Source organism: Balaenoptera physalus, assembly GCF_965194825.1.
Source record: "Balaenoptera physalus genome assembly, chromosome: 1".
Taxonomy (NCBI): domain Eukaryota; kingdom Metazoa; phylum Chordata; class Mammalia; order Artiodactyla; family Balaenopteridae; genus Balaenoptera; species Balaenoptera physalus.
The window spans coordinates 5638705-5666524 of NC_138882.1; the positions used below are offsets into that span (position 1 = coordinate 5638705).

Sequence of the window (27820 nt, forward strand, 5' to 3'; positions counted from 1 at the left end):
TGACCGCAAGTGGTGGGACGGTGCATACTAGCTGCTCCCACGTACCCCCAGGGCTCTGAACACGGCAGCTCTTTGTACGAGCCCCTCTGCCCTCGGGCCGCCGTCCAGCCCTGAGCTCCCTGGCTGCCCTTTCACGAGGCCTGTCGCTTCGTGGGTGTGTCCCCAGGTGAGTGCTTGGCCATGCGGCGGCCCGTGGTGGGGGAGGTCTGTGTCCCCGACGTGCAGGCAAGTGGAGCACTGTTATTTGGCTGCTTGGCAGGGCTCTTGAGCAGGTGCACGTCCTAACCTTCCCAACTCCAGAGGGGGCGGCTCTGGATTCGGAGGTAACCAGGCCCAGCTGGAGCTGAGCGGCACCTGGAGCTCCGTCCGGGTTTGCAGCCTGAAACCAATGAAACGCCCCAGCCTACGAAGGGTCGAGCAAACACGAGCAATTGGTGCTCCGGGCGCACGCGGGGTGGAGCACAGGGCGAGTCCAGGTGCTTTGTCAGGTTCTTTGCTTTCCGGGGGCTGCAGCCCTGACGCCCCGAGCCTGGACCGGCCCCGGGGAGGCAGCCGGCCGGTCCGGCGCTCAGGACGCGGGGCACTTGCGATCTGGCCGCACAGCGGCCGGCGGGTCCCAGGGCAGGGCCCCTGCGCGGGCCCCCCGACGCCCGCCCACGGCCCGGCCCCCACCCCCAACCCCCTGCGGGGGCTGGCGGGCCGCGCGGCCCAGGTGAGGCGGTCCGGCTGCGGCCCCGCCCGCCGACTTCCTGGTTCGCGGAAGGTGCAGGCTGCGCGAGGCCGGCGCGAGGGGGCGGCGGGGGCGGCGGCCGCGCGGTCACCCGGGCGTGGGGGCGGGGCGGGCGCAGCTCCACCGCCGGGCCGCGGCCGCCGGGGCTCTGAGCGGCCGTTCCCGCGGCGGCCGGCGGGGCGGGGCGGCCCCCGCGACATGCAGCCATGGACTGCAGGACCAAGTGAGTGTGGGCGGCGGGCGGCGGCCCCTCCTCGGTACCCCCGACCCCGGGCCCCAGGACCCCCGGGTCCCCGGACGGCCTAGGCCGCGGAGCCTGCGGGCGGCGGGGGCGCGCGGCCCGGCGCGGAGGCCTGGGCGCCGGCGCGGCCGCTGCGGGTCCTGGGCCGCGGGTCGGACGTGACAGCCGGGCGCCCGCGCCGCGCCGGGCCGCGCGGTGCGGGTGTGAGGTGTCCTCCCGGCGCCGTCCCAGGTCCTTCTTTTTACGCCTCTTCTTAGGACCTGAAAGGTGCCCGCGTGTGCGGGGATACGGCCGCTGGTCCCTGCCAGAGGGTCTCGGGGGCTGGGTGGGCGGTGGTGGTGTTTTGATGTGTTGGCTCCGGTACCCACCAGGGGAGGCTTTTCTTCAGGAGACGAATTAGGCAGAAAGCTATTTGTGTTAAGTGTGGTGATTTTCTTTTGGGTACCTTAGAGGCATGAGTTTTTTATTTTGCTACGGAAACTTAGTTTGCAAAGAATTCCATCTTTCTTCTCTTCCCCGCCCCCCTTAACCCTCCCTTCCTCCGAGTTTAAAATCGTGAATATCGTGTATATTTCTTTTAGCGTGGAAGGCCTTTAAAATTTCCCAGTATAATGGGATCGATATTTACTATTTACACTTGAGAGATCCTGAAGACTATTACGAAAATAGGAAAATTGTGTGATTTAGAATTGTTTTCTTAAGTGTTTGATATCTTGCGGGGGGTGGATTGCTATAGGTGCATGACTTAAAAAGTGTGCCTTTTGACCTGAACCGGATTAGGAGGGTCACCTAATTGAGGGTCCAGATTGATTATTACCATTGAAGCAAGTGAATCGTGGGAGGGCTGAGGAAACTTCTATTTGCAAATAAATTTATATGGGTTGTCGCTTCCTATGTTTCTAGGTTCTTGTAATAAATTTTAAAAAAATAGAGTGTTTATTTAGAAGCCAAAGCTGTCATTAGTTTCTTAAAGGAAGTGCATATTAAAAACAGCCAATGCACACAAAGACAGTAAGGTCTCCTTGGCAGGAATAACTGAAATATATTAACACTTTGATCACATGGACTTTGTGGTATCAGACTTTCTTTGACCTTTTATCTTCTGGCGGAAAGAGATTAAAACAGAACTAAGTTTAAAAAAAAAAAAAACCAGAGCTATGTTTTTAAAAAAGATGTCTCAATAGGTTTCAATTTGCTTTTTGAAATAAAGTAGAGACTATGTTGAATGTATGAGCAGTTAGTGAAGATGCGGATAACTTTTGAATGAAGCAAAACCTCACTGTTCTTAATGGTAAACTCTATATATTGAGACAGATGTCCAATTTCCCCAAAGATAATTGACATAAAATAAGGCTTTTTTTGGTTGGCCTTGCAGGCTATGTATAGTTTGGTACTTTAAACATGCTTATGTGCTGTAATTATTATATCTCAAGAAAAGTATATGCGAAGTATTGCATTTAAGGAACATTATGAATGTCTCATGGTGCTCTAGAACATGGCAGGTGGAACCAGGTGTTCATTTACACCTGTATTACAAGTCCTTTGAAGAAAGCTGGAGAACCTGCTGTCAAGCTCTGCTGGCGGGGAAAGGTAGAGACACTTAGGAACGTACTGGCTTTCCGGTTTTGGTTCAATAAGATAAAGGCAATGCTTTATATTTATACAGCACTTAATACTTTATAAAGTACTTCCATTTGTATTATTTGATTTGTAATCCTCACCATAATTCTTTGAAGCGAACAAGGTACTTTATAGGTAAGAAAACAGGCTCAGAGGTTAAATGTTTTGCCCCAAGACTCCAGACTCCTAAGCCTCAGGGTTCTTAAGTTGCTGAACTAGGAAAACACTTTACTTCTTCAACGTTGTGGTCATAAAGTTATATGGAACATACTGAGACAAGAACGAGATTAATTTTTAGAGTTAAGAAAATATAAACTTTGTTATAGGAAATAAAAATAACAAAGTTCTTTTTTTTTTAGGGAAAATCCAGAAAGAACCTTTGACTTGGTATTGAAAGTGAAATGTCATGCCTCTGAAGATGAAGGTATGTGTGTTTGCTAATTCAAAACAAGCGCTAATGTTGTAGACGACCAGAACGTGGTGGCATCAGGATAATGCTGAATTAAATGTGTATTCTGTGTCTCGTGTCTCAGGTTCTGGTAATAAAATAGATGCTAAGTCTTTACCATGAGGTGGTAGCAATCCAGAATGTTATCTGTGCAGCTTAAATTTCAGGTGTATGTAAAGGCCATGTAACTTACAACTTAACTCTACCATTGGTTGATGAAGTTATTGTTAGTTTTGGTGGAAGGGCACGCCTTTTCATTTGCTTTTGAAAATTCAGCTCCTTTTTTAAATGCTAGCGAAAAATTTCTCACCTGTACAAATGGGAGCCGCACCATTTCCCTTCTAATGTTTCCCAAATGCAGAATGTGGACTGAGTACCCCCTCCATGGGGTTCACTCCAGGAGCCTAGGACTTTCAGGGGGAGGTAAACAATCATGGGACATTACTTGGAAGGGTTTCAGCTGTCAGTTCTATATAATTTCCTGAAAAGACAAGAACACTTTAGGATCATGAATTTTTGTCAGTTTTCCCCCTACTTTTGTCGTGTGTGTGTGTGTGTGTGTGTGTGTGTGTGTGTGTGTGTGTGTGTTGGGTGGTGGAAAAGAGTAAGGGACGTCTTTTCCTGCTCATTTCCTTTGTATTGTGACCTCGTGCGATATGCTTTCATGGATATCTCCAGTGTATGATTTCACTGCCAGTGTACTTAGACCCCAGACAGCTTGATGATTCAGTGTGGAATTTTTGTCCAGACTAGTTGTGCACTCTCAAGGCTTGGTGGAAAGTCTCTCGACGCTCTTAGCTCCTGAAACCGGCCAGCAGTTATATGCTCCTAAGCAATTTGGAGCTGCACACCTTAAAATAGAGGAACCTAACCCAGCTGTGGTGAAGTGGGCCTGGCTAATTTTAGGTAGGAAGTCAGACACCTTCCTGGCTCCGCCAGCCCTGCCTGCTGCACTTAGGCCCATGTGAGTTGCAGCTGTGGTCAGGTTTTTTCCCAGGCGGGGACTGATCCTAGGTTGTACGTGAGCTTTCTCCGATTAAAAAGATAATCTTTTGTTGTCCTATATGTATTAACATTGGTCTGTTTACGTTCTTTCCAGGCCCAAGTAAGTTCTCTTTGAAGACTCAATGGATACGTTATTATTATTATTTTTTTAGCTCCAATTAAATCTGTTCTTATAGTATATTTGATATGAATAAATCTTCACAGTACCTACCATAACATCAGCTAAGGTGTGTGGAGTAATGCTGACCTGATGTGTTTGTAAAACAGGCTAAATTCCTTTGGCAAACATGGTTTCTTTGTAATTTTAAATGCGTGCTAATGTGATCTTGATGAAAGCATGGACCTACCTTATGGAACACCCGATCTGTGCATGTGTGAGAGGGATTCGGACTTGCCATGCAGACTCCTGAGTGGTTTACTCCTTACTTCCGCCCTCTGCCTTTTTCCATTTTTCAGGAACTGGTCATTTCAGTTGGTATCTTTTACTTCTGCCCTTCTTTTATTACCTTCTTGCTTTTTTGCTGTTGTTATTGTTAAATTGCTACTCATCAGAAACATCTTAATTTGTATTTTAACCATTTATCCAGCATGATGAAGTTGGAAATATAATAAATGGTTAAAATAAACACTTTGGCTTCTCTGTAGGTTGCAATTAATCCATTCTACCCATGTATTCCATTAAAATGGCTCATTGGCAGCAAATTCAAAGGATTTTTTAAAAAGCTAAATTCAACTATGTAAAAAGCATTAGCAACTGTTCTTTTTTGATTGTGACTTAAATTTATGAATATAACTAACATTTTAGGGCCTAACAAGTTATACTTTTTGTGCTCTAAAAAGTGATGCTACTTTATAACTAGAATTTTATGTCAAATTGAGAGTTCGATGTTTCTAAATTTTTTTTTGTTAATTTTCTACTGTATTGATAAATATTGAAGGGCAAAATGTCCAGAAATTATTAAAATAAGTTATTGGAATATTCTTATTTAACTATCAATGAAACCTGTTTATCTAGTGAGTCTCATATACGTATCAGTTTGTTTAAAGTAGGATACATTTTTTTTGGCTAACATTTACATGAACATGGATGATATTCTTATGTAGTAATGGACCTATAAAACAAAATGTGTAGATTAGGATGTTTTAGGGTACAAATATAAAGCCAATTTAAATAATAAGGAAGCTTGATATTTCATATGAGAGGAAGTCTAGAAGTAGGTCACCGGAGATCTAGGTTCTTTCTGCCTCTGGGCTCTGCCATCCACAGCAACGGTGTCACTGGGAGGCTTAGGTTCCTTGTGGTGATAGAATGGCTGTCAGATAAGTTGGAGCTCTGCTTTCTTGTTTATAACTCTGGGGATGACAGACGTTGGCTTTTCATGGTGCTCTCTTTAGCTCCAGAAAGTTTCTTTCCCCAAATCCCCCAGAACGTTGGGTCCCAGTGACCCAAGTTGGCCTGGGCCTGACCAGTCCTAAAATAGTCATTGGAGGGGTGAGTGGCCAGACTGTCATGATTGATTTACTAGACAGCTAGCAGGGAATAGAAGTTGGGAAATCGATTAAAATGCTCTTGGCCTTTCTCAGAACACTGGTTTATTTTTTGAATGAATTGTTTATTTCTCAGAATATTGGTGTTATTTTTTTGATGACTGTCTGTTTGATCCAATAGAGAATATGATGCTCAGGGTAAACTTGGTTTATGCTAAGACTGGTCATGTTACATTAAGATATTTGGCATGTTTCTTGTTTACGTATTAATAGAGAAGTTTTAGCTTATTTATTCCAAATAATTTACATCATAAACATCTTCAGAGACAGACTGTCATTAACTGAGTTTCAGTTAGCGGTTGGAAATGGCATTGCTGAACTGTAACTTGATACATCTTGCTCTGGTGAGGTGACGATCATCATCTCATCTGTTGTTGTTTGGACTTGTTTCAAAGGCATTATATTGTTTTGTTTTGTTTTGTTTTTTTTAATTTTATTTATTTATTTATTTATTTTTGGCTGTGTTGGGTCTTCGCCTCTGTGCGAGGGCTGTCTCTAGTTGCGGCAAGCGGGGGCCACTCTTCATCGCGGTGCGCGGGCCTCTCACTATCGCGGCCTCTCTTGTTGCGGAGCACAGGCTCCAGACGCGCAGGCTCAGTAGTTGTGGCTCACGGGCCTAGTTGCTCCGCGGCATGCGGGATCTTCCCAGACCAGGGCTCGAACCCGTGTCCCCTGCATTGGCAGGCAGATTCTCAACCACTGCGCCGCCAGGGAAGCCCAATATATTGATTGTTTTTGAAAAGGCCACATTTTAGAGCACACGTGAAGCGCCCCACAGATTTAAACATTGCTGTGAGTGGGGTTGGTGGTGTTTCCTACCGCGTCCCCTTTGTGTCAGTGGAAGGGGTTCTGGTGGTGTCCGACAGGCTGGCTGGGGCGTCTTCTCGTGGATGTTTTCCTGGCAGGACAACTTCTCTGGTAGCTTCTGCTCCGACTCCCCGAGAGTGAGGTGCCAACATTTAGGTCTTAACGCTCTTCCTGTTGGATTTCCAAACTGATTGCTGGCGTTCCTTTTCTCCTCTTTGCTGTCTTTCTTATTCCCAGCCATCAGGGAAGCTCCGCCAGCAGGGTGGCCGCCCTTCTTCGATTCTAATAACAGAACTTATTGTAACCGGGCTGCCCCTGCTTTCCCCAGAGTGATTCAGGGAAGTGAAAGGTAACCCTTGCTCAGTAGAAGATGGGAGATGCCGCCTCTTGGGGTTTTCCTTCCAGGCAGTGGCCTTGGCGCCCCGCTTTCTCTTTCGTATTGTTGTCAGTGCACCCCCAGCAGCAGGAGGGCAGTAACCCCTACTTGTGTATTGCTTCGTGCCACACACAGTTCTGGGTACTTTACAAAAATGCCGAGGTAGGAAATGAAGAAACTGAAGCACAGAGAAATGAAGAAAACTTGCCCAAAGTAGTCTGGCACCAGAGTCTGTATTTTAACCTATTGCCTTTTAATAGATTTGATATTTAATAGATTTGATATATGCATGTATATTTTAAATCTGCTGCCTCTGTTGCCTCTCAGTGTGCAGTAACTTCTCATCAGGAAATACTAGAGTATCAAATGTATGCGGTTCAGGTATTGTTTTTATAACAGGAATACAGTGTCTTCTTGGAAATTAATGAATGAAGTATAATTCCACATAAAATAACTACTGAGCTTTTTCCTTGTAGTGTTGATGCTGGCACTACTCTTTTTAGGATTTCCATCTCCGTATTTAGAGACTCTTTGATCTGACAGTTTTACTTATTAGTAGTGTTCAACACATCTTTTAGCAAGTCTTGTCTTCTTTATCCCTTTCTCTTTAGCTAGAATAATTTCTCTTAGGAACAAATCCCTCCTTGCTGCCGACTTTCCACTTTTATCAGCCTGTCCAGCCCAGTATCAGATTATCCATCCTTCTGATCTCTAGCTTATGTGAACAGTTTAACTGCCTCTTTTTTCTTAAATCAGATCCTTAGGCCAAAGAATCCCGCCTTAGTCTGTGTCCCCCATGCCCTGCAAATGAAAGCTATTTCTAGACTCACTTTTGCATTTGATGAGTTTTCGTCTCTAGGGATACTGTTTACACAGATTCACAGCATTTTGCTTCTTCCTGTGTTTTAGCACTTACTGTGTTCTTCTAGATATGTCTAGTATAGTAATATAGAGACATGTAGATATAGCAGATATAGCAGATATAGTGTCTGCTTGCCCTGCTTCAAGGAAGCTCTTCAAGGACCAGGCCACGACATAGTAACTGTATGTATCCTTAAGGAACAGTTTAGCGCAGTGTCTGGCGTGTTTAGTGAATAGTTACAGACTGAATAACAGGAATTGGACCGAGCATAGTGCCTGACCATTGGTCGAATGAGTTCACAGAGGCTACCCTTGTGGACGTGATCCTCAGTGTGTGCTGGTGGACAGTAGCAGGGACATTAGCGACCTGTGACTGTCTGTGCCTTGGGCGGGGCTGTTTGGCGTTCCTGTGCTCAACCCCCCCTCCCCCATTCAGGACCCACCTCTGCTCGGCTCCCTCCTCACATCACAGGATTTACTGGGACACGTGCTGTGTTCGTGGGTTTGTGGAGGCTGCTCTAAGTAAAGCCCATTGACACCCCTCCACACATGCCAAAACCCCAAGAAAACCTTAACAATTGCAAGGTAGAACTGTGATGAGTCATACATACGATAAAATGGTCTAGGAGGCTTTACAAATTGCCCAAAGCGGGAAAAACTCGGTGAGTAAAATGCGGTCACCCTGCTTTTGCTCTCGCTTTGTGTTCGTTAAGGAACTCTGAGTCCCTCTCAACCCACGTGCACTAGGATAAATTAGAGTGATCTTGAGTGAAAGTTTTAACTTTATGTCCTACATTGTAGAAGAAAGCAAAACTTATTTTCTCATAGTTGCTAACCAGGGGCAAAGTTTAATGTGGTTCTTGAGGAGCATTATCTTTGAGATGCACCATTTTCGTTTTACGTTGAAAGTATTGAGAACGGCTGTACTTTTCCATTTGGCTCTGAGCATTACCTCCTTCACGCAGCTGCCTGCAGGGTAAAAAGCAAGTCACATTTCAGGGTTCAATATTTGTTGATTGTTACTTTGATAGGGACGCTGCAGAATTTATATTTTGATAGTTTGATTGTGACTTGTCTCATTAGGTGCTTTTATTTCTTCACATGTTCTTTAATTTCACTGCTTTCATCCAAGGCGCCCTCTTGATGTTCAAGGTGAGTGATCCCCGCCGTCGCACGTGGAGACGAGGCGGTTGCTCGTGACGCTGTACTCTCAGGCTGCTGTGTGGCCACTGCTGTGTTGCCCCGGTGCCAGGAGTGTGTTCAGGTTTTTCCTGGAACTTCCTTGTTTTCTTGACTTTCAAGGTGATATGTTTCTGGTATACTTTTGGTAATATTCTCTCACTTGGAGAGAATATTGAGATTATGGTCAAATAATATCCCTCTTTCTTTTCCTCCAAATTTTACTTTTCTGTTTGCAAGTTAGAGGACAATAATTTACCTTTTAAAATATACAGTTTCACAGTGCATATACAGTATTAGCAGTAGACATTTTTGGAGTACTTTAAACAAGCAGCCATGGAATTATTTTAGATGACAATGAAAATCAAAGGGATTAAGTGTGAAATATGTTGTCAGTCAATTCCAAAAGAATCCTTCTTCTGTAGAGATAGGTTTTAATATTTAACATGCAAAAACTCCTCCCACTTTCAAACTCTTAGGCTTAATGCTAAAGGGATATTATGGAAACTAGGAGAGTTTTGTTTTTAATTTTTTTTTTTTTTTCGGGCTAGAAAGCATTCAAGACAGCTTTAATAAACTCCTGAGATGCTGTGATGGTCTTACACGGTTAGGTTAAATGGTTTTCCCCGCTGTATTTATTTTGGGCACAGCTAGACTCTTAGTTTACATAAATTAAGGATGTTAATTTATTCCAGGTGGTGGTTTGATTTTTATCTATGGAAAAGGGTGTGTTGTTTTGCATTTCTGTGGCAGGTCAGTCCTCAGGCCTGGTTGGGGAACTTGCCAGAGATGCTCCTGAATTGATCTTCTAGAGGCGTTTAGGAGGTTAGTGCCGCCTGGGGTCTGCAGAGAGAACAGTAGAATTGTAGAACTGGAAGTTTCCTTCGAGAGCACCCGGTATACCCATTAGAGGGGCACCGCGTTGACACGTTTTGTGACTCCTGGAGCCCCTCTGGTCCCACCACGCAGGTGCGTTGTCATCATGCCTCCCGGTGACCACAAAGAGACCCCGAGGGAGCATCACACAGGCGTCCCCCACCCCAGTACCTGGCTTTAAAATTACCCCTCTGCTCACCACTCTTCAAACCACAATTTATTCAAGTAGGTGGTGTTGCTTAATGTATTTATCTGATTAAAGTAATTCACAGTGAGGCGTGAACAACTGGTAGACAGCCCTCAGGGGAGCATTTTAATTTTAAAGAAAGCCTTGTACACTTGAATTAATTAGAAAGATGCAACTTGCTATAGTGGAAAGATCTCTGAACTGAGGATCAAGTGCACCTCTGTCAGTTACTGGTTAGGTTACTCATTTTCCCCCATTTATATTGATACTCTGTTCGTAATTTGTGGTTAACAGCTTTAATATGCGTGTAAGTATATTTAGAGTATTTGTTCAGTGAATTTCATTAAGACTTTCTTTTTTTTTTTGGTTTATAAGTTCTCAGTTAATGAAATAAAGTTATAGCATCATGGTTACAGAGCCATATTTACCAATTCATTTTCTCTGATTAGGCTTCCAGTTAGATGTATTACAGAAACAGAAATAAAAGCTATGTATCTAATTTATACAATGTGTCAGTAAATGTGCCAAGACCCTACAATTACTACTTATCTTCACTACAACCATGTGAAGTGGGGACTGTTATCATTTTCATAAAGATGAGGAAATGGAATCTCAGAAAGGTTAAATAATGTTGCCAAGTCACACAGCTGTAAGAGGTAGGACTGTGGTTTGAATCTGTTTTTCTGATTCTAGAACCATTATGCCGTGCTGCCTTTAAAATAATCATCTTTTTCTAACAGCAATGACTTTTTTTTTTGCAGCAGTTTTAGAAGACCATCCTTTTAGACAATCCCTAATTCTAGGCTTGACCAGAGTTGTTGTGATATTATATGAAAATTTTTAACAAACATCAGTCAAAAGACGAAAATGGGAAGAAAAGTATAAACGACATAGGAAATATTCAGTCCCCTTTCATTCATTCAGTGAGTGTTTCTGAGTGGCAGTTATGTGTCAGACACAGATGCAAAGCAGTTGAGAAGGTGACATTCTCGGAGAGAGTGTGTCAGTTCCAAATCAGTGACTGTAATCATGTTGCAAGGGCTGTGGTCGGGCTCGCCCAGTGCCCAGCACCAAGTGTGAAAAGGGCATCTCACTCTGCTCTGTGGGGGTCATGGGGGCCATGGGGAGGGGGGGGTGTCCTGACGGGATGGAGGGAGAGACAGATGTCTTGTCAGCTCTCAGCTGGGCATCAGGCAGTTATCTCTTTCCAAAGTTAGTTTGTTGTACTTCGTATTCAGAATCTTGTGTGAATAATTAAGAGTAAAGAATATATTGTTTTTGGTGTAAATATTTCGAACTGAGGAAGATGATTAAGAAGCACTCTCTCTGCTACAGTGTGATCTGCCTTGGCAGGGGATTGTTGGGTTTACTCAGAACCCAAAACATCTGTTCAGTGAGTATTTGCTCAATTGTTGAAGCACTATTTTTAAGGTACTGAGATGGCTTTTAAGGAACAGGAATGAAAATTATGAAGGGTGTTGAGAGGTATTGCTATTAAAATCTTTTCTTCTTTAAAAATATAACAACTTTATCAAACAGGTGAAATTTGTGAAAGTGAAGCTACAGAAGTAAAAGATATAAAAAGAAGTTGCTGAGTAATAATCCTTTTGATATTTGCCTCATGGCAGTTATATCGTATATTGAACTTGATCTTTACCGTCCTGACTATGTAAACACTGGATTTTAGGTTTCTGAGGACAGGCGTCTCTTTGGATCTCTTGTAGATTTTAGGGAGGTGTCATCTGTCTGCATGATGCTCAATAGTGACTTAAGTTATACTCTGTTATTAAGGTGAAGTTAGTAAAAGGTTGTGCTGTATTTCCAACACCTATTTTAGATTTCTTAAATCTTTTAAAAAACTTTAATGTGTAGAACTTTGAAAGACTATAGATTTTTATTACCACAAGCAATAGGTGCTTAATTTAATTTTTTTTTTTTTTTCCTTTGGTGGAACTGTTGATAAACCACAAACTCTGTAACTTAGTAGGCAGAACTGGTAAAGATCAGATAGAGCCTTTTCCTCTTTCAGTTCCGTCTTATTTATCATTTGAATCTGAAAATAAAGCATAGAACTATCAGTTTAGTACATCTGATGGTCTTCTGCAAATGTGTAAGCGTCCAGAAATTAGTCATTTCACAAATAATTTTGTCTTGGTTTGGTAGCAGAGATGCACCGGCATAAAGATGTGTTTAGTGTTCACATTTATCATTAATGAAAATTAAGCAGTCCTTTAAAATTTTGTCACCTGAGTAATTGTAAAATGTAGACTTCTTATTAATTCTGATAAAAGATTGTTTGAAACAGCATGAATTTGTGCAGAAAACATTGGTTGAAATGAAACACAAATAAGTTCAGAAGTGTGTTAATGTCCTCAAGGTCTGCACATTAAAAATACATGGAAGTGGTTCAGGAAGGATTCTTAAGTGGCTTTTTTTTTTTTTTTTTTTTTGAGATTCCAGTGTATTTTGGATATGATATTTGCAAGAGGAAGTCATGTAATATTTGGGGAATTCTTTTTCAAGGTCTTGGTCATTGTTAGTCTTTTATATAAATTAAAATGGTATTTTGTATTTAATAATTATAAGCAATTAATGAGTTTACTTTTAGAAAATACTGCTTTATCTCCTTTTATTTTGTTCTTATTACCTCAGAGGACATGAGAACTAAGTTTTGGAGTTGTCGTTTTGCTATGCAATGTGTGATTTTGGTGATGAATATCCGCAGAATAATCATTGTGATAGTAAGGGGCAACACAGTTTCATCAAGATTATGTGTTGGTTGTGTTTACTGTGTACAGGTTTTGACATGGTACAAAAGACATTGTAAGCTAAGAATTCTTATGTACAAAAATACTAGTTTCCAAGTTTTCAGTGGTTACTGTTGCGTTTGTTCATAACAGTGTTTACTCTAGAAGGTGGAAATATTAAAATGGAATATGACTTGCAAGCCAGAATTTTAATTTGTAAACATTTATTTCATTCTTAGCTCGATAGTTGAAGACATAAATGAATCTCCAGTATAACGCTTTTCATGTGGCATTGTTCTGCATTTGGTTTTTGAGACTGATGTAGCTGTCCGGAATTCTTTATGTAGCCACTATAAAATCCATTCGCTTATAGTTTACGCAATTTGGGAATTCATATAATCTCTTGGTAATTTTTTGACTCATTTCCCTTAGGTATTATCCAGATAGGCAATGACCATTTTGTTTATAGGTGGGTATGGAAAGAAGAGTGGAGATGCCCCTCATATCAAGTTTTCTACCTTAAACCTTGTATCATATACCACTGCTTTCTTCCTTGTGGTTCATTCACATGGTGGCCAGAGTATTGACAGTGAGGTCACTGAACACTTCAGAATTGCCAAGCCATCACAGTAGGACTGAGTTATATTTACCATGGTTTACAGCTTATATTTTCATGGTATTGTAGTTCTTTGAAAATGTATGATCTGTATTACGTTTAATATGTATGACAGATTTAACACACATAATTTATATTTACTTAACATAATTTTAAATTTGACTAGAATTCACCTTTCTTAGATATGGCTGAATTTAATTTGTTCATAACACAAAAATTATTTATGCATTGTTATTAAGGGACTTATCGATTCATATTCTGAGTCACAGCTCTTAATTTAAAAGCTAGGCTTGAGGAGAGTGGACAGTGGGTGCTTTTGCTTGGCTTATGGGTTGGAGGAGGTGAGTAAGCTGGAGCTCAGTGGTCCCTGAGAGATGTCTTCTTCCCGTACAGAGGTTTACGGCCCATAGGGGCAGGGGTGCTGAATCTTCTACAACCAAAGGGAAGGCCAGAGGCCCTGTTTCTGCTTCTGGGATCTGTAACCAGTGACTTGGCCTCCTGAGGCCTGCGAGCTGTTTGCACACCTCACACCATGGAGGTGTTAAATTCTGGAATTTGTATTTGCCTTGTTTCGCTTTTACTTCTTGGTGTATGCCGTGTTTATTCTTTCATTCCTTAGACATTTAATATTCTTATATTTCTTTGGACTGTTTTAACTTTAATTCTTTAGTTTGTAATTTTAATTGTACTTTGCTTTTGTTATTTTATATTCTTTTATTCAGTTTGGTTTTTTTAAAATAAGTTTATTTATTTATTTATTTATTTATGGCTGTGCTGGGTCTTCGTTTCTGTGCGAGGGCTTTCTCCAGTTGCGGCAAGCGGTGGCCACTCTTCATCGCGGTGCGCGGGCCTCTCACTGTCGGGGCCTCTCTTGTTGCGGAGCACAGGCTCCAGACGCGCAGGCTCAGTAGTTATGGCTCACGGGCTTAGTTGCTCCGCGGCATGTGGGATCTTCCCAGACCAGGGCTGGAACCTGTGTCCCCTGCATTGGCAGGCAGATTCCCAACCACTGCGCGACCAGGGAAGCCCTTTTATTCAGTTTTAAAAAAGGTTTTATTCCTCTTATTGTTTAACAAATCATTTAACGAAATACTTTCTTTTGTTTGAAAAAGGTTTGTTCTTTCTTGTTCTGATACAGAGTGCCCTTTGGACATTTTTTCTTTTTCTAACGAAGAGACAAGGAAAGCTAGTAGAGGAGAGTGAATATTATTATCATATTTCCTTAACCTGATTATTTATTTATTTGCTTTCTTTGAATGAAAAATAAAAATAATATAATATAGCATAAGGTTTTCTTTTTTCTCCCAGCTTTATTGGGATATAATGGGCATACAGCACTGTGTAAGTTTAAGGTGCCCAGCATAATGATATGACTTACATACATCATGAAATGATTATCACACCAAGTTTAGTGACCATTCATCATCTCATACAGACACAAAATTAAAGAAAGAAAAGAATGTTTTTCCCTTGTGATGAAAACTCTTAGGATTTACTCTCCTACCAACTTGGTAACATACAGCAGTGTTGTTTGTACTTTTCATGTGGTTCATTACATCCCTCATACTTATTTATCTTAAAACTGGAAGTTTGTGCCTTCTGACCACCTTCATCCAATTCTCCTTCCCCTACTCCCTGCCTCTGGTGACCACAAATCTGATCTCTTTTTCTATGAGTTTGTTTCCGAAATATAATTGACCTACCACACTATGTTCGTTTCTGTTACACAGCATAGTGATTTGGTATTTATATACATTGCAAAATGATCACCAGGATAAGTCTAGTTACAATATGTCACCTACAAAGGTATTACATAGTTCTTGACTATGTTCCCCACACCGTACATTTCATCCCTATGACTCATTTATTTTGTAATTGGAAGTTTGCACCTCTTCATCTCCCTCCCTTAATCACCTATTTCTTACCACCCCCGTCTCCTTCAACTACCTTTTGTTCTCTGTATCTGTAACTCTTTTTCTGTCTTGTTATGTTTGTTCATTTGTTTTGTTTTTTAGGTTCCACCTATAAGTGAAATCATACAGTACTTGTCTTTCTCTGACTTATTTCACTTAGCATAATACCGTCTAGGTCTATTCATGTTGTCACAAATGACAAGATATTATTCTTTTTTTATGGCTAAGTAAATATTCCATGGTATGCATGTATATATACATACACACACACACACACACACACACACACCACATTCCTCTGTTGATGGACACTTGGGTTGCTTCTATATCATGGTTATTGTAAATAATGCTGCAGTGAACATAGGGGTGCATATATCTTTTCTAATTAGTGTTTTTGTTTTCTTCGGGTAAATACCCAGAAGTGGAATTGCTGGATCATATGGTAGTTCTAGTTTTAATTTTTTGAGGAGCCTCCGTACTGTTTTTCATAGCGGCTGCACCAATGTACATTCCCACCAGTAGTGCAGGAGGGGAGGGTGAATATTATGAAAGGTAATTGTTGTGGAAACTCTCAGAGCAGACACACGCTACCTAAAACTGATGCTTACCCTTTGATTGAATATGAATAGGTAGTTAAATCTGTGTTTCAGGGTGAACAGGAGTAAATGGGTCTGATGACATGATTTTCTAAAAACCTGAAGTTTGGAATCCTCTTATGAATAAAACAGAATGTCTTACCTCACAGACGTCATGGTGGAGTAGAAAGATACTGGACTAAGGGTAGAAACATGGCTTTTGGTCCTGGCTTTGCTACTTATTAGTTGTGTGACTTGGTAGAGTCGTTTATCTTCCTTTAATTTCACTTTTCACAGTTATAAAAAGTTTGCACTGCATATCTCAAGAATTGTTATGAGAGTCAGATACAATATGGCATGAAAGTGCTTTGTAAACTGCTGTAAATCACTGTGTAGATGGAAACTTTTATTTGGTTTCTGTATCATGGTCGTAAAGTCTTTGAAAAAAGGCATGATCGCTTCAACAGAAGTCAGGTGTCAGTGATGAACTTCCCTCCTATTTTGATGTGTGTGATCAACTTGGAAGAAAAGAATGAGAAAGGAAGGTGGTAAGGAAACCTCCCAGGCCCCCATTTAGTATTGCAGAAGGGTCAGACACTAGGAGGATGGAAGATGCCAGTGTATTTTGGGCTGATGAGTTAGTTTCACTTTGAAAAGGAACGTTTGGCAGAGAATACAGATTTGTAGTACTGAGTCTGACAGTACTCATTGAAAGGCTCTGTGGCATCTAGAGGGACTAAGCAGACCTTGGAAATCACAATGTGACTTTTCTTTACACTCTTCCACATTTTTCCTATGCACTAACTTAAACAGGGAAGTGGGGATTCCATATATGTGTAAAATTTCAAACTTTGAAGAGTTAATATTGACAAGCTGGAAGGTTATCAGAATGGGAATAAACTAAGGGCCCACGTCTCTGAAGCAATGATAATGAGGTGCGAGTAAGGGTAACATTATGTAACTGTAGGGTTCTCAAAGGACGTGTCATCAGGTGGAGGTGTGGTGCAGTTGGTTACGAGTTCTGTGTAAACTGATACGAAGCATTGCAGTGTGTGAGTGGTTAAAGACTATAGCAAATTCAGGGCCGTCCCGGGAATGCCATCACTCTTACTTATTTGCATTCCTGTATAACTTTCTGGAATGCGTGCTAAAGGAATCCTATAGCTGTGGTGAGCATTAGAGGTTGTATGCAAAGCACGGGCTGGCTTATCAATGCTACAGAATAGAATAAGCCACTGATTGGATAAATAACTAATGATTAAAAGTTACTCCAGTGTGAATTACTTGAAAAACCTGTTTAGGCTTTGACAAAAATCTGGACTATGTGCCTAAGAGTGGGTTGTGGTTATGAACATCGTCTTTTATATGAGTGATAATGGATGAAATTTGAGAACCATTGTGTTAAGATTTAAGTCCAGCAATTAACCTTGAAGCAGAATTGTTATATCATTGATATCAATCTCTTTTTATAGGCGTTTTTATAAAGTTTGTGAAGTTTACATTTTTTCAAACAAATTTAAGAGCATTCTGTATATTCCTGAGTTCTCTATAGCAGTGTTCTCAGCCGTATTCATGTCATGACACATAGAAGATGACAGTATTTGTATGGACATCTGGGCAGATGGACTTTATCAGTGGTCAGGAGGTATTTGGCCTGGGGCTCCCAGGGTTGAGGGGATCATTTTATTCTCACTCTTGTTTTAACCATGAGACGGACATGCGGGAATGTTCTCTTTATGGTTTCTTTGGTGAGAGGAGAATCTGCTCTTTTATTCACTGCTTTTGTTCACTGCTGTTTGATGCTAGCTAGTATGGCAGGACTCTAAAGTTAGATTGGATTTAGAAGAACTTGGTTGGAGTTCTAACTTTGTAGTGTGACTCTTAACGTCTCTGAGCCTCAGTTTCTTTGTCTTTCTTTTTTTAATTAAATTAAATTTATTTATTTTTATTTTTGGCTGCATTGGGTCTTCGTTGCTGCATGCGGGCTTTCTCTACTCGCTGCGTGCGGGGTCTATTCTTCCTTGTGGTGCGTGGACTTCCCAGTGCGGTGGCTTCTCTTTGTTGTGGAGCACGGCTTTAGGCACGTGGGCTTCAGTAGTTGTGACACTCGGGCTCAGTAATTGTGGCTCGCGGGCTCTAGAGTGCAGGCTCGGTAGTTGTGGCGCACGGGCTTAGTTGCTCCACGGCATGTGGGATCTTCCCGGACCAGGGCTCAAACCCGTGTCCCCTTCATTGGCAGGCGATAATTAACCACTACGCCACCAGGGAAGTCCCTCTTTCTCTTTAAAATGACAACAATAACAACCTTCCTCTTTCCACCATAAAGCTGTGATGGCCAATAGAGATAATAAAATATTACATATGAATATGCTTTAAACAATAGTTATTTTTATTGTAATTTAAGCAAAGTGTAGGTACATGCCTTTCATAACTCGGAAGAAGTAATACTTAGATGCTTTTGTTTGATATGTATATTGTGTGTGTGTGTGTGTGTGTATATATATATACATATTTAATATATAATGACATAGTGTCCATCTGTGAGGGCTGCTGACTCCAAAGGTAGGAGGGTGAATTGCAAGATTTCACGATGACTGTGATAACGTAAGGATTAATGAGGGATGTATGCGTTTCTTTGCATTTCAGGCTAAGGCCTAGCATACACTTTTGATAATAATTCTAATTATGGCTTCAGATAAACATTATAAACAACTTTCATATTCATCTATTTTAATATATTTTAAAAAAAATTTATTTATTTTATTTATTTTTTTATTTTTGTCTGTGTTGTGCGTTCGTTGCTGTGCATGGGCTTTCTCTAGTTGCGGCGAGCGGGGGCTACTCTTTGTTGCGGTGCGTGGGCTTCTCATGGCGGTGGCTTCTCTTGTTGCGGAGCACGAGCTCTAGGCACGCGGGCTTCAGTAGTTGTGGCTCGCGGGCTCTAGAGCGCAGGCTCAGTAGTTGTGGCGCACGGGCTTAGTTGCTCCACAGCATGTGGGATCTTCCCCAACCAGGGCTCAAACCCGTGTCCCCTGCATTGGCAGGCGGATTCTTAACCACTGCGCCACCAGGGAAGCCCTTAATGAATTTTTTAAAATAAAAAGGATAATGCATAAAATTCAGTATTCGTCACCCACACTTATTGATAGTCTGGATATTCATACCACTTTTTTCCTAAATAATAAAGCTAAGCTAAATGTCTAATGGCATTATTCTAATTCCTGGAAAAACACCTGGGAATAAATAGCCTCTGGCCTTGCAGACTAAGACCACAAAGTAGTGGGTGAATATGTTAGTTCTGTCCGTCACAATTGACTAGTCAAAGTGTTCTCCTCCATCATGTTAGACTCTGTGTTTAGGATAACTCTTGGCACTTTTATTGAAGAGCTAGCCTGATACCATTGAAGAAATCAGGTCTGTTTTATCACACATCTGTAACGCTCTCTGGAACCAGAGGGCGCCTCCTGCTGGCTGGACCAGGGCTGCTCTTTTGAGCACGTGACCAGTGTGTGGGGCGGTCTTGTCCAGCCAAGGAGCTGTCAGCCTCTGTTGTTAACTGCATTTTTTTCAAACTAGGGCCTGCAAATTCTCACGTTTAAGAGACCCTGATCTCCAGAATAAGCTGTACCTTTAAGCCTAATGTTCTAGATCCTCCGTGACCTGGGCTCAGATGACCATTTTAGACTTGACATTCCTGTTTCACATCACTCACCACTCAAACAAATCTTAGGTGATGCTGAGATACACTTCCTTTCTGTCTAGAGTTCTCTTTCCTTCCACTTCTATATACAGTCTCCCTCAGTATCCTCGGGGGATTGGTTCCAGGACCTGTCGGGGATACCAAAATTCAAGGATGCTCAAGTCCATGGTTGGCCCTCCGTATCCGTGGATTCCACATCCACAGATACGGAGGGCCAGCTGTATATTCATTGAAAAAAATCCGCGTGTAAGTGGACCAGTGCAGTTCACACGTGTGTTGTTCAAGTGTCAACTGTAGTCTGCTTGTACCCATTCTTAAAGCTCAGCCACGGTGATCGTGTCAGTCATGTCTAAATGCACGTTAGTGTATTAAACGTAGCATCAGGTTACACATTTGTTTTAATGGCAATTCTCTAAAATTTATATTTGTTTTAATGGCAATCATTTAAAAAGGTTTTTTTTTAAGGTAACAGTCTTTTATATGAGAAAAAATAAACACAAATGATAAAAAAATTTTTTATTACCATCATATAAAAGCGAATACAAAAAAGAGTCTCTCCCCACATCAAATCCAAAGTGCCTTAGCACCCCTTCCTAGAGAAGACATAGTTTTGGCCATTTCTTGTACATCCTTTCAGAAAATTTCAGTGCATTTGCCAGCATATTTACATAAATGTTCTCTTGGACACATATGGATGCATTCCATGCAAACTTATCTGTTTGCTTTATTTAGTTTACTTTGCAGATTCTTCTACTTCTTCACACAGGGCTCTGGCTAATTGCTATGTAGAGGGGTCACTTGGTGACTCTACTGTGATCTGCTTACCCTTTACAATTTCTTCCCTGAGATTTTCTGGGCGTAAGATAGTTTTTCCACCTCTAAGTTAATTTTGTTGCAAGTGATGTGTTCAGATTGTTGAAGGCTTTTATTTTCACTTTTTCCTCATTTGTTATTAATGCCATCAATTCTGTAAAGTGGAAATATTTAAGCTTGCTTTGATGAATAAAAAAATTTCACTTTCCTCTTATTTAATTTTTCACCATGATATAAAGAACTTTACTCCCTAAAATTACACTTTGAAAATATTATTCTTTTATTAATAGTATTAGTTTATTATAAAATGTGGAAAATCTTGGCTCAAAAATCCATTTGCATCTTCTACTGTCTTTGTGACTTTGGGCAAATTACTTATCCATTTTTTTATGTCTCTCTTTCCTCATTTATAATAAATGAATCCATTTTGCATTATCACATGAGAAAATACATGTGGAAAAATGACAAATGTAAAATTTTGTATGAATGTTATAAGAAATTAAAATCAACTTACCATCTAATATATAAGATTTTTCTCAACATCTATCCAGAAGAAGCCCAAAATAATATTTGTCATCAAATACTTTCATTGTCAAATTGTATGCAGTTATTTATTTTCTACCTTAATGGCCAATACAACTCTAAATGCTTTTCCTCTTCTTTTCCCATGTACTTTGGGAAGTCAGTTGGTAAGATGGTTTGTGTTACACTGTGTTTAACTTTTTAATAATGCCTGTTCTCTTCTGCATTTGTGAACACAACTTGTTATTTTTATTGAGAGAACCATTGTTGAATCCCTCAAGTAAGATAAGGAACAAAGCATGTCTTCTGTCCTGAAGAGGCATGAGACTGTTGATTCTGTTTAAGAGTTTTCAATGTTCTATTTGCTTTTCATGTCTCTCCTTGCTTTGCCTTTTTGGCTGTTTTCCTTCATTCGTTTATTGTCCTTGCCTTACCTTTTCTACCTGGCCTCGTGCCATCTCTCGGTGCCCCTTCCTCCCTCTGTTGGGCAGTGGAGGCTGTGTTGTAGAGATCACATCTTCTCTCTCTCCGTTGCAGCCAACTTCACACTCCGTACCATTTCACTTTCCCGGAACCTGTCCTTAACAACCAGCTAGTTAGTTTCCCAAACATTCAGAGTATTCTGTTAAACTTTTAATCTCTGTGACACAATCTGTTTGTTCATGGCTTGTTTGTCCATCTATCCATTTATCCATCTGAGTGTATAAAACGTCATTCCTGTTGCTAAAAGGAATGCAGAGATGATACTGGCTGCAGTCATCAAGGAAGTTATAGTTTAGTGAGAGAGAACATACATCGGGTTTATTGAATGTTAGATTTTGGACTCTTTCCAAACCCCATCTGTAACTGCTACTGTCAGTAGAAGATTGAATGCTTGAGAAGCCAATAATTACAACTGGATATGATAAAGTTTTAATTCTTTTTTTAGTTTATGGAAGTGCCTATGTTAATATCCTCTCTGAATGGAATCACTTCTGATTTGAAGATTCGTTTATTAATAAGGAGGCTATGAGGAAGAGCTATTCTGAATCAGTCAGTGAGAAGTACTGGATCACAACTGGTCTTTGGTTTGTCTAAGCATTATTTTAAAAATTTAATTTATTTTTATTTTTTTTACAATTTTTGGGAAGCTCTCCAGGCAGGCTGTTAAAAAAAAATTACCCCTTCGACCTTTTTCCCTTGTTTAATTAATGCTTGAGTGACCTCTGTGTCAGGCAGATAGAGACAGCCATTACTTCCTGATGGCTTCCTTTTCCTCTCAGTTTTGGCAGTGTTTCAACAGGAATCCAGCATTGACCAGGTGGTGTACTGAATGACAACTTATTTAATGGTTAGCATTTTATTTCCAGTGAAGTAATATCTGGTAACTAAATAATTCCAGTTGCCTGGCCCAGTCATCACCAGAAGCAGGAGGAACTCTTCTCCATTCCCATGGTCTGTGTTGTAGCATCAAGTTGCTGCTGACACACCTCAGACACAGGTGTGATGACGACTCAACCTCTCTCTTATTCCTGGGCTATAATTCCGTTCTTCTACCCTTTGCCATGTGGGTCTCAGTTCTCGTAATTGGGTTTAAGTTTGTGTTGGTACTCCAGTGCCTTCTTTGAGTAAATGGTAAGTTTTTCAAAAACAAGAAATAATGTCACAGGTACCTCTGAATTCCATACGCTCAGCATAGCGCTCTGTGTTCAGTAGGCATTTAAATGAATGTATACTAGTCAGTGATGAAAATGCTTACTTATATTTTATAGAGTAGCTGTAAGTTCCTTTGATGGCTGGCACCAGGTATCACATTCATCTTACTCATTAAAAGTATAAAAGATACTTTTATAGGGAACTCATATTTCAAATACTTTAGGTCTTAACATATGGTGGATAAAGTTCAAATTTTTATTCTCTATATGGCCATGTTATAACTACTTCTCATTTTGTCTTTGAGGCAGTCTAATCAACAGTCAACTTTTTTTTTGTTTTTTTTGTTTTTTAAATAATTCTTTATTTTATTTATTTTATTTTTGGCTGTGTTGGGTCTTCGTTTCTGTGTGAGGGCTTTCTCCAGTTGCGGCGAGCGGGGGCCGCTCTTCATCGCGGTGCGCGGGCCTCTCACTATCGCGGCCTCTCTTGTTGCGGAGCACAGGCTCCAGATGCGCAGGCTCAGTAGTTGTGGCTCACGGGCCTAGTTGCTCCGCAGCATATGGGATCTTCCCAGACCAGGGCTCGAACCCGTGTCCCTTGCATTGGCAGGAAGATTCTCAACCACTGCGCCACCAGGGAAGCCCAACAGTCAACTTTTTAAAATGGAAATTTGTTAGTTTAAGTTCATTTTCTTTTCTCAGTATATATCTATATCTATATATCTATTTATTCACATATTTCCCCTTACTAATTTTCTTCCCATTTTAAAAATTCTGTTTTTTTCTTTCCTTTCATTGTTTTGGTGTCCTGAACCATTATATTTTTTCTGCTTTGCAGTATACTGCAACTGCTAATATTCATTAGTTGGAACGTATTGTAGAAAGTATTTTCCACAGCAACTACTCGTTTGATCCTCTGTCAGTCTTGTCCTAGGATGGCAGTGGCTGGGCCACACAGATGGTCGGCGGACTTGAACCATGACTTTAACCCTGAAATCTCTTTCAGTCCACCTTGATCTTATATCAGAAAAGTAGAGTAAATTGAGGCATTTGCCCCAAAGTACAGAATCAAGTGAATGATTTCTTTAGGTAGAATGAACTTTGTCTTTGCTAGGATAAATTGGAAGTTAGAGTAGCTAAATTGTCTATGTGTATTTGTGACTATAAATGCCCTTATGTTTTGAGAAAAGAGATCCAGGCTTATTGTAAAAAATTCAAATGAAGAAAATAATAGAGAGAGGAGACTAAAAATCACTAAATCTTATCACCCAGAGAATATCATGATTAAAATTTTGTTGAACAATCCGTTCCACATCTCTGTATAATGTGTAGTGAATATGTGTGCGTTAATATTATGTACCTGTTCATAAACTGGCTCCTCTGTCCAGAGTGTCCTGTAATCTGACCTTTACCAATGGACAGTTTATCATGAACATCTTCCTGTGTCAGAAAATAGCAGTCTACTTCATCGGATTTAATAGCTGCCTAGAATTCCATTATATGGGCCTGCTGGGCATACATCTTATTGCACTTCTATTATTATCTACTTTGAATAAATACATTCTTAGAGGTGTCATTGTTGGACTTTTGATATGTATTGGCAAATTATCATACAAAAAGATATATATTATCATAAGTGCAAGAGAGCGTGAGTACAACAGTTCTCGACAATACTAGGTATTACTCTTTTTAAAATACTAATATATTTTATGTGACTCAGCATATTCACAACATCATCATTACAATATGCAGTCAACATTAAAACATTACGGAAATAATTTACACTATTTTTTCCAACTTAGTCTACGTATATTTTTGAAAAATACAGTGTTTTTAAGCATGCTTTTAGGTTCATAGCAAAATTGAGTGGAACGTACGGTCCCCAAACCCCCCTCCAGCCTCCCCCATTATCAGCATCCCCCCACCAGAGTGGTTCACTTGCTACAACTGATAAACTTACACTAATACATCACAATCACCCCAAGTCCATAGTTTACGTTCGGGTTCATGTTGTACATTCTGTGGGTTTCGACAAACGTGTACTGACATGTATCTGCCATTATAGTATCATACAGCGTGCTTCCCTGCCCTAAAATCCGTGTACTCTGCCTATTCATCCTTTCTTCTCCCCTGACCTCTGGCAACCAGTGATCTTTTTATTGTCTCCACAGTTTTGCTTTTCCAGAGATATCTTCCCTCTTAAATTTTTGAAAACATTTTTACCTGTCTTACTTTAATTTACATTTCTTTTGATTGATTAGAAAAGTTAGCATTATTTCATGCTGGCATTATTATTTGTTTGATACATTTTCCATTTTTGTCTTTTGCACATTTGATCGATAAAGGCTTTATTTTATCTATATCCACCAATTATTTATCAAATATTGATTTTTTCCAATGTAACATTTATATTTTAATCTTGTTTATGATCTTTATTCAGAAGTTAAAAAAATTTTTTCTAGTCAGATTAGTCTTTTTTTATGGTTTCTGTTTTTTGGATCTTTGCCAAGGAGCTGCTGAACCCAAGGAAGAAATCAGGAGGAGCAAGTGTTTTGAATATATTTCTGATATAGGTCAGCTTTATTACAGTTATATTTGTATTAGTGTACAGAGAAAATAAAGTTAAATGAGTTACACTGATATTATTTCCTTAAATGTTTGGTAAGAATTCACCAGTGAAGCTGCTTGCTTCTGGAGTTTTTTATGTAGGAAGGATTTTACTTATGGTTTCAGTTTCTTTATCACACAAATGGCTATTCAGATTTTTTGTTTCTTCTTGTGTTAGTTTTGGTAATTTACATCATTTAATGAATTTCCCTGTTTCATCTAATTGTAAAATGTATTTGCACAAACCTGTTAATAAGATTTCTCATTATCTTTTTAATTTCTGTGAGATCTGTAATGATAAGCCCTTGCTTTCATCCAATATTGGTAACTTGAGCGTTCTCCCTTGTTTTTCTTGATCATTACAGCTCTGGGGGTTTACCAGTTTCACTGATATTTTCAGAGAACCAGTTTAGGGTTTTGTTCATTTCTCCACTATTTGTTCACTTTCTGTTTCACTGATGTCTGCTCTTTATTATTTTCTTCCTTCTTATCTTGCATTTGACTTCTTGCTGCCACTGCTGCTTCCTCTTCGCCTCCTCCTTCTTCCCCTCCCCCTCGCTCTTCCCCACCTCCCCTTCCCCTCCCCTTCCCCCCTCCTCCTCCCCCTTCCCCTCCCCTTCCCCCCTCCTCCTCCCCCTCCCCCTCCCCTTCCCCTCCTCCCCCTCCCCCCTCCTCTCCTCCTCCTCCTCCTTTTGGTTTTTTATTGTTTATTGCCTTGTTTTTTGCTTTTGCTTTTATAAAAATTGAAGTATAGTCGATGTTCAATATTATTTGAGTTACAGGTGTCTTCTAGCTTCTTAATGTGGAAAATCAGAGCATTGATTTTTAAACCTTTTTTTCGAATAGAATCATAAATGTATAAATTTACCTTTAAGCGTTGTTTCAGCCGCATCCCACAAATTTTGACATGTTATGTTTTCATTATGTAGTTGAAAATATTTTCTAATTTCCCTTCTTATTTCTTTCTTGGTCCATGGGTTATTTAGAAATGTAGTGCTTAATTTCTAAATACTTGGGATTCCGTCTTGTTATTGCCTTTTAAAAAAATTTAGCACATTTAATAATCATTGTTTTTCTCCCCAGCTACACTGTAAATTCATTCAGGACGGACTTTAGACTTCATTATATTGCTGTTGCTCTGTGTATCACTTTTGAATGATGTTTAAATGAAATCCCAGCCCCATCTTGGAGTAACACTGAAACAACCTTGTCTGTTTTGTCCAGTTTTGTGTGTCACACACCTCAAGGCTGTAGCCACTGGCCCTTGCACTCGGGAGTCAGTTTTGACTTCCAGGCCGAATTCTGTAATTTAGGCTGGGCTCCTTTATAAAACTAGGAAAATCCTGTCACCACAGGTTTGTGGCGAGACCAAATGAGACGCCCGTGTAAGGACTGTCACAATCCCTGGTGTGTTGTGCACCCCCAGTAGAGGCTGGGTGAGTTGAGTAACTGAGGTACCGCTTTCAGACAGCACCTGGATGTGGAAGGTGGGCTGGGGTTCCTTGCTCTCGCACCAGTGCTCTGCGGTCCCAGCCGCACTTAGGGGCACCGGCCGGTGCTACCCGGTCTGTTCCCCCCGCCGAGCCCTGTGGCCCATCCAAGCCCAGATGCTGGTGAGCACGGCACCGCGGCTGGTGCCCAAGGACAGACCCCACTGACTTATGATGCAGTTTAATTTAGGTGAGTAGAACATACTCTGTATATGACTTTGATACTCGAAAATGTAAGGTTTGTTTTATGGCCCATAATGTGTTCTGTCCTGGTCAATATTCAATATGTGCTTAAACACAGTATACATTGTGCAGTTGTTGGATGTATTGCTGTATAAATGCCAGTTAGGTAAAGTTGTTGATACTGTTTTTCAGATCGTTTATATCCTTACTGATTTTGGGGTCTATTTCTTTCAGCTACTGGGAGAGAAGTGTTAACATCTCCAACTATAATTATGTGCTTGTTGATTTTCCCCTTCCAGTTTGGGCAGTTTTTGCCTCATGTATTTTGAAGCTCTGTTATGAGATGCATACACAATTTTGATTATGTCTTCCTTATGAAGTAACCCTTTTAATGTATGGAATTTCTTTCTTAGTATCTGGTAATGCTTTTTGTCTTTAAGTTTACTTTGAGGAATAAGCTGCTCTGCCTTTCTCATGATTAGTGTTTGCATGAAATTCCTTTTCCATTCTTTTTTCTAAGCTGTATTTAAAATATGTAGATTTGGGTTTTCCTTTTTCTATCCAGTCTCACAATTGCTGCCTTTAATTCAAGTGTTTAGTACATTTACATTCAGTGTAATTATTGGTATGTTTGGGTTTAAATCTACTGTCTTGTTATTTGTTTTCTAGTTGTACTATAAGGTTTTAAAAAAAATTTGTTTCCTTTTTTTCTACCTATCTTCTTCTATATCAGTGGATTTTAGAAAGTATTTTATACCTTTCTCTTCTGTTGGCTTTGTTTTTAGTGGCTCTAAGGATTACATTATACATTATTCAATTATCACAGTCTACCATAAATTAAAATTATAAGAACCTTCCAACAGTAAATTATATTTACTCCCTCCCTTCCTTTGTGCCTTTGCTGTCATACATTTTACTTCTACATAGGTTATTATCCCCACAGTAAGTTATTATTTTTGTTTAAACCATCAATTACTTTTTAAAGAAATTAGAAAATATTAAAAATAGTCTTTTATATTTACTTACACATTTATCATGTCTGGCAGTCTTCCTTATGTAGATTTGAACTTCTATCTGGTTTCATTTTCTTTCAGCTTGAAAATCTTGTTTTAGTATTAATTGTAGGTCAAGTCTGCTCGTGA

General features: G+C 40.3%; 1 protein-coding gene across 6 annotated transcripts in view; it reads left to right on the forward strand.

The window, feature by feature from the left end:
* Positions 1 to 802: 802 nt before the first annotated feature.
* DENND1B (DENN domain containing 1B) overlaps positions 803 to 27820 on the forward strand; it is a gene marked incomplete at its 3' end in the record, with an annotated part of 254700 nt that continues 227682 nt past the window's right edge. For all 6 annotated transcript variants that reach the window (XM_082425576.1, XM_082425578.1, XM_082425579.1 and 3 more), the window contains exons 1-2: positions 803 to 953; positions 2951 to 3015. In XM_082425576.1, the coding sequence (XP_082281702.1) occupies positions 937 to 953; positions 2951 to 3015 (82 nt within the window). In that variant the 5' untranslated portion in view covers positions 803 to 936. The remainder of the gene's footprint in view (positions 954 to 2950; positions 3016 to 27820) is intronic.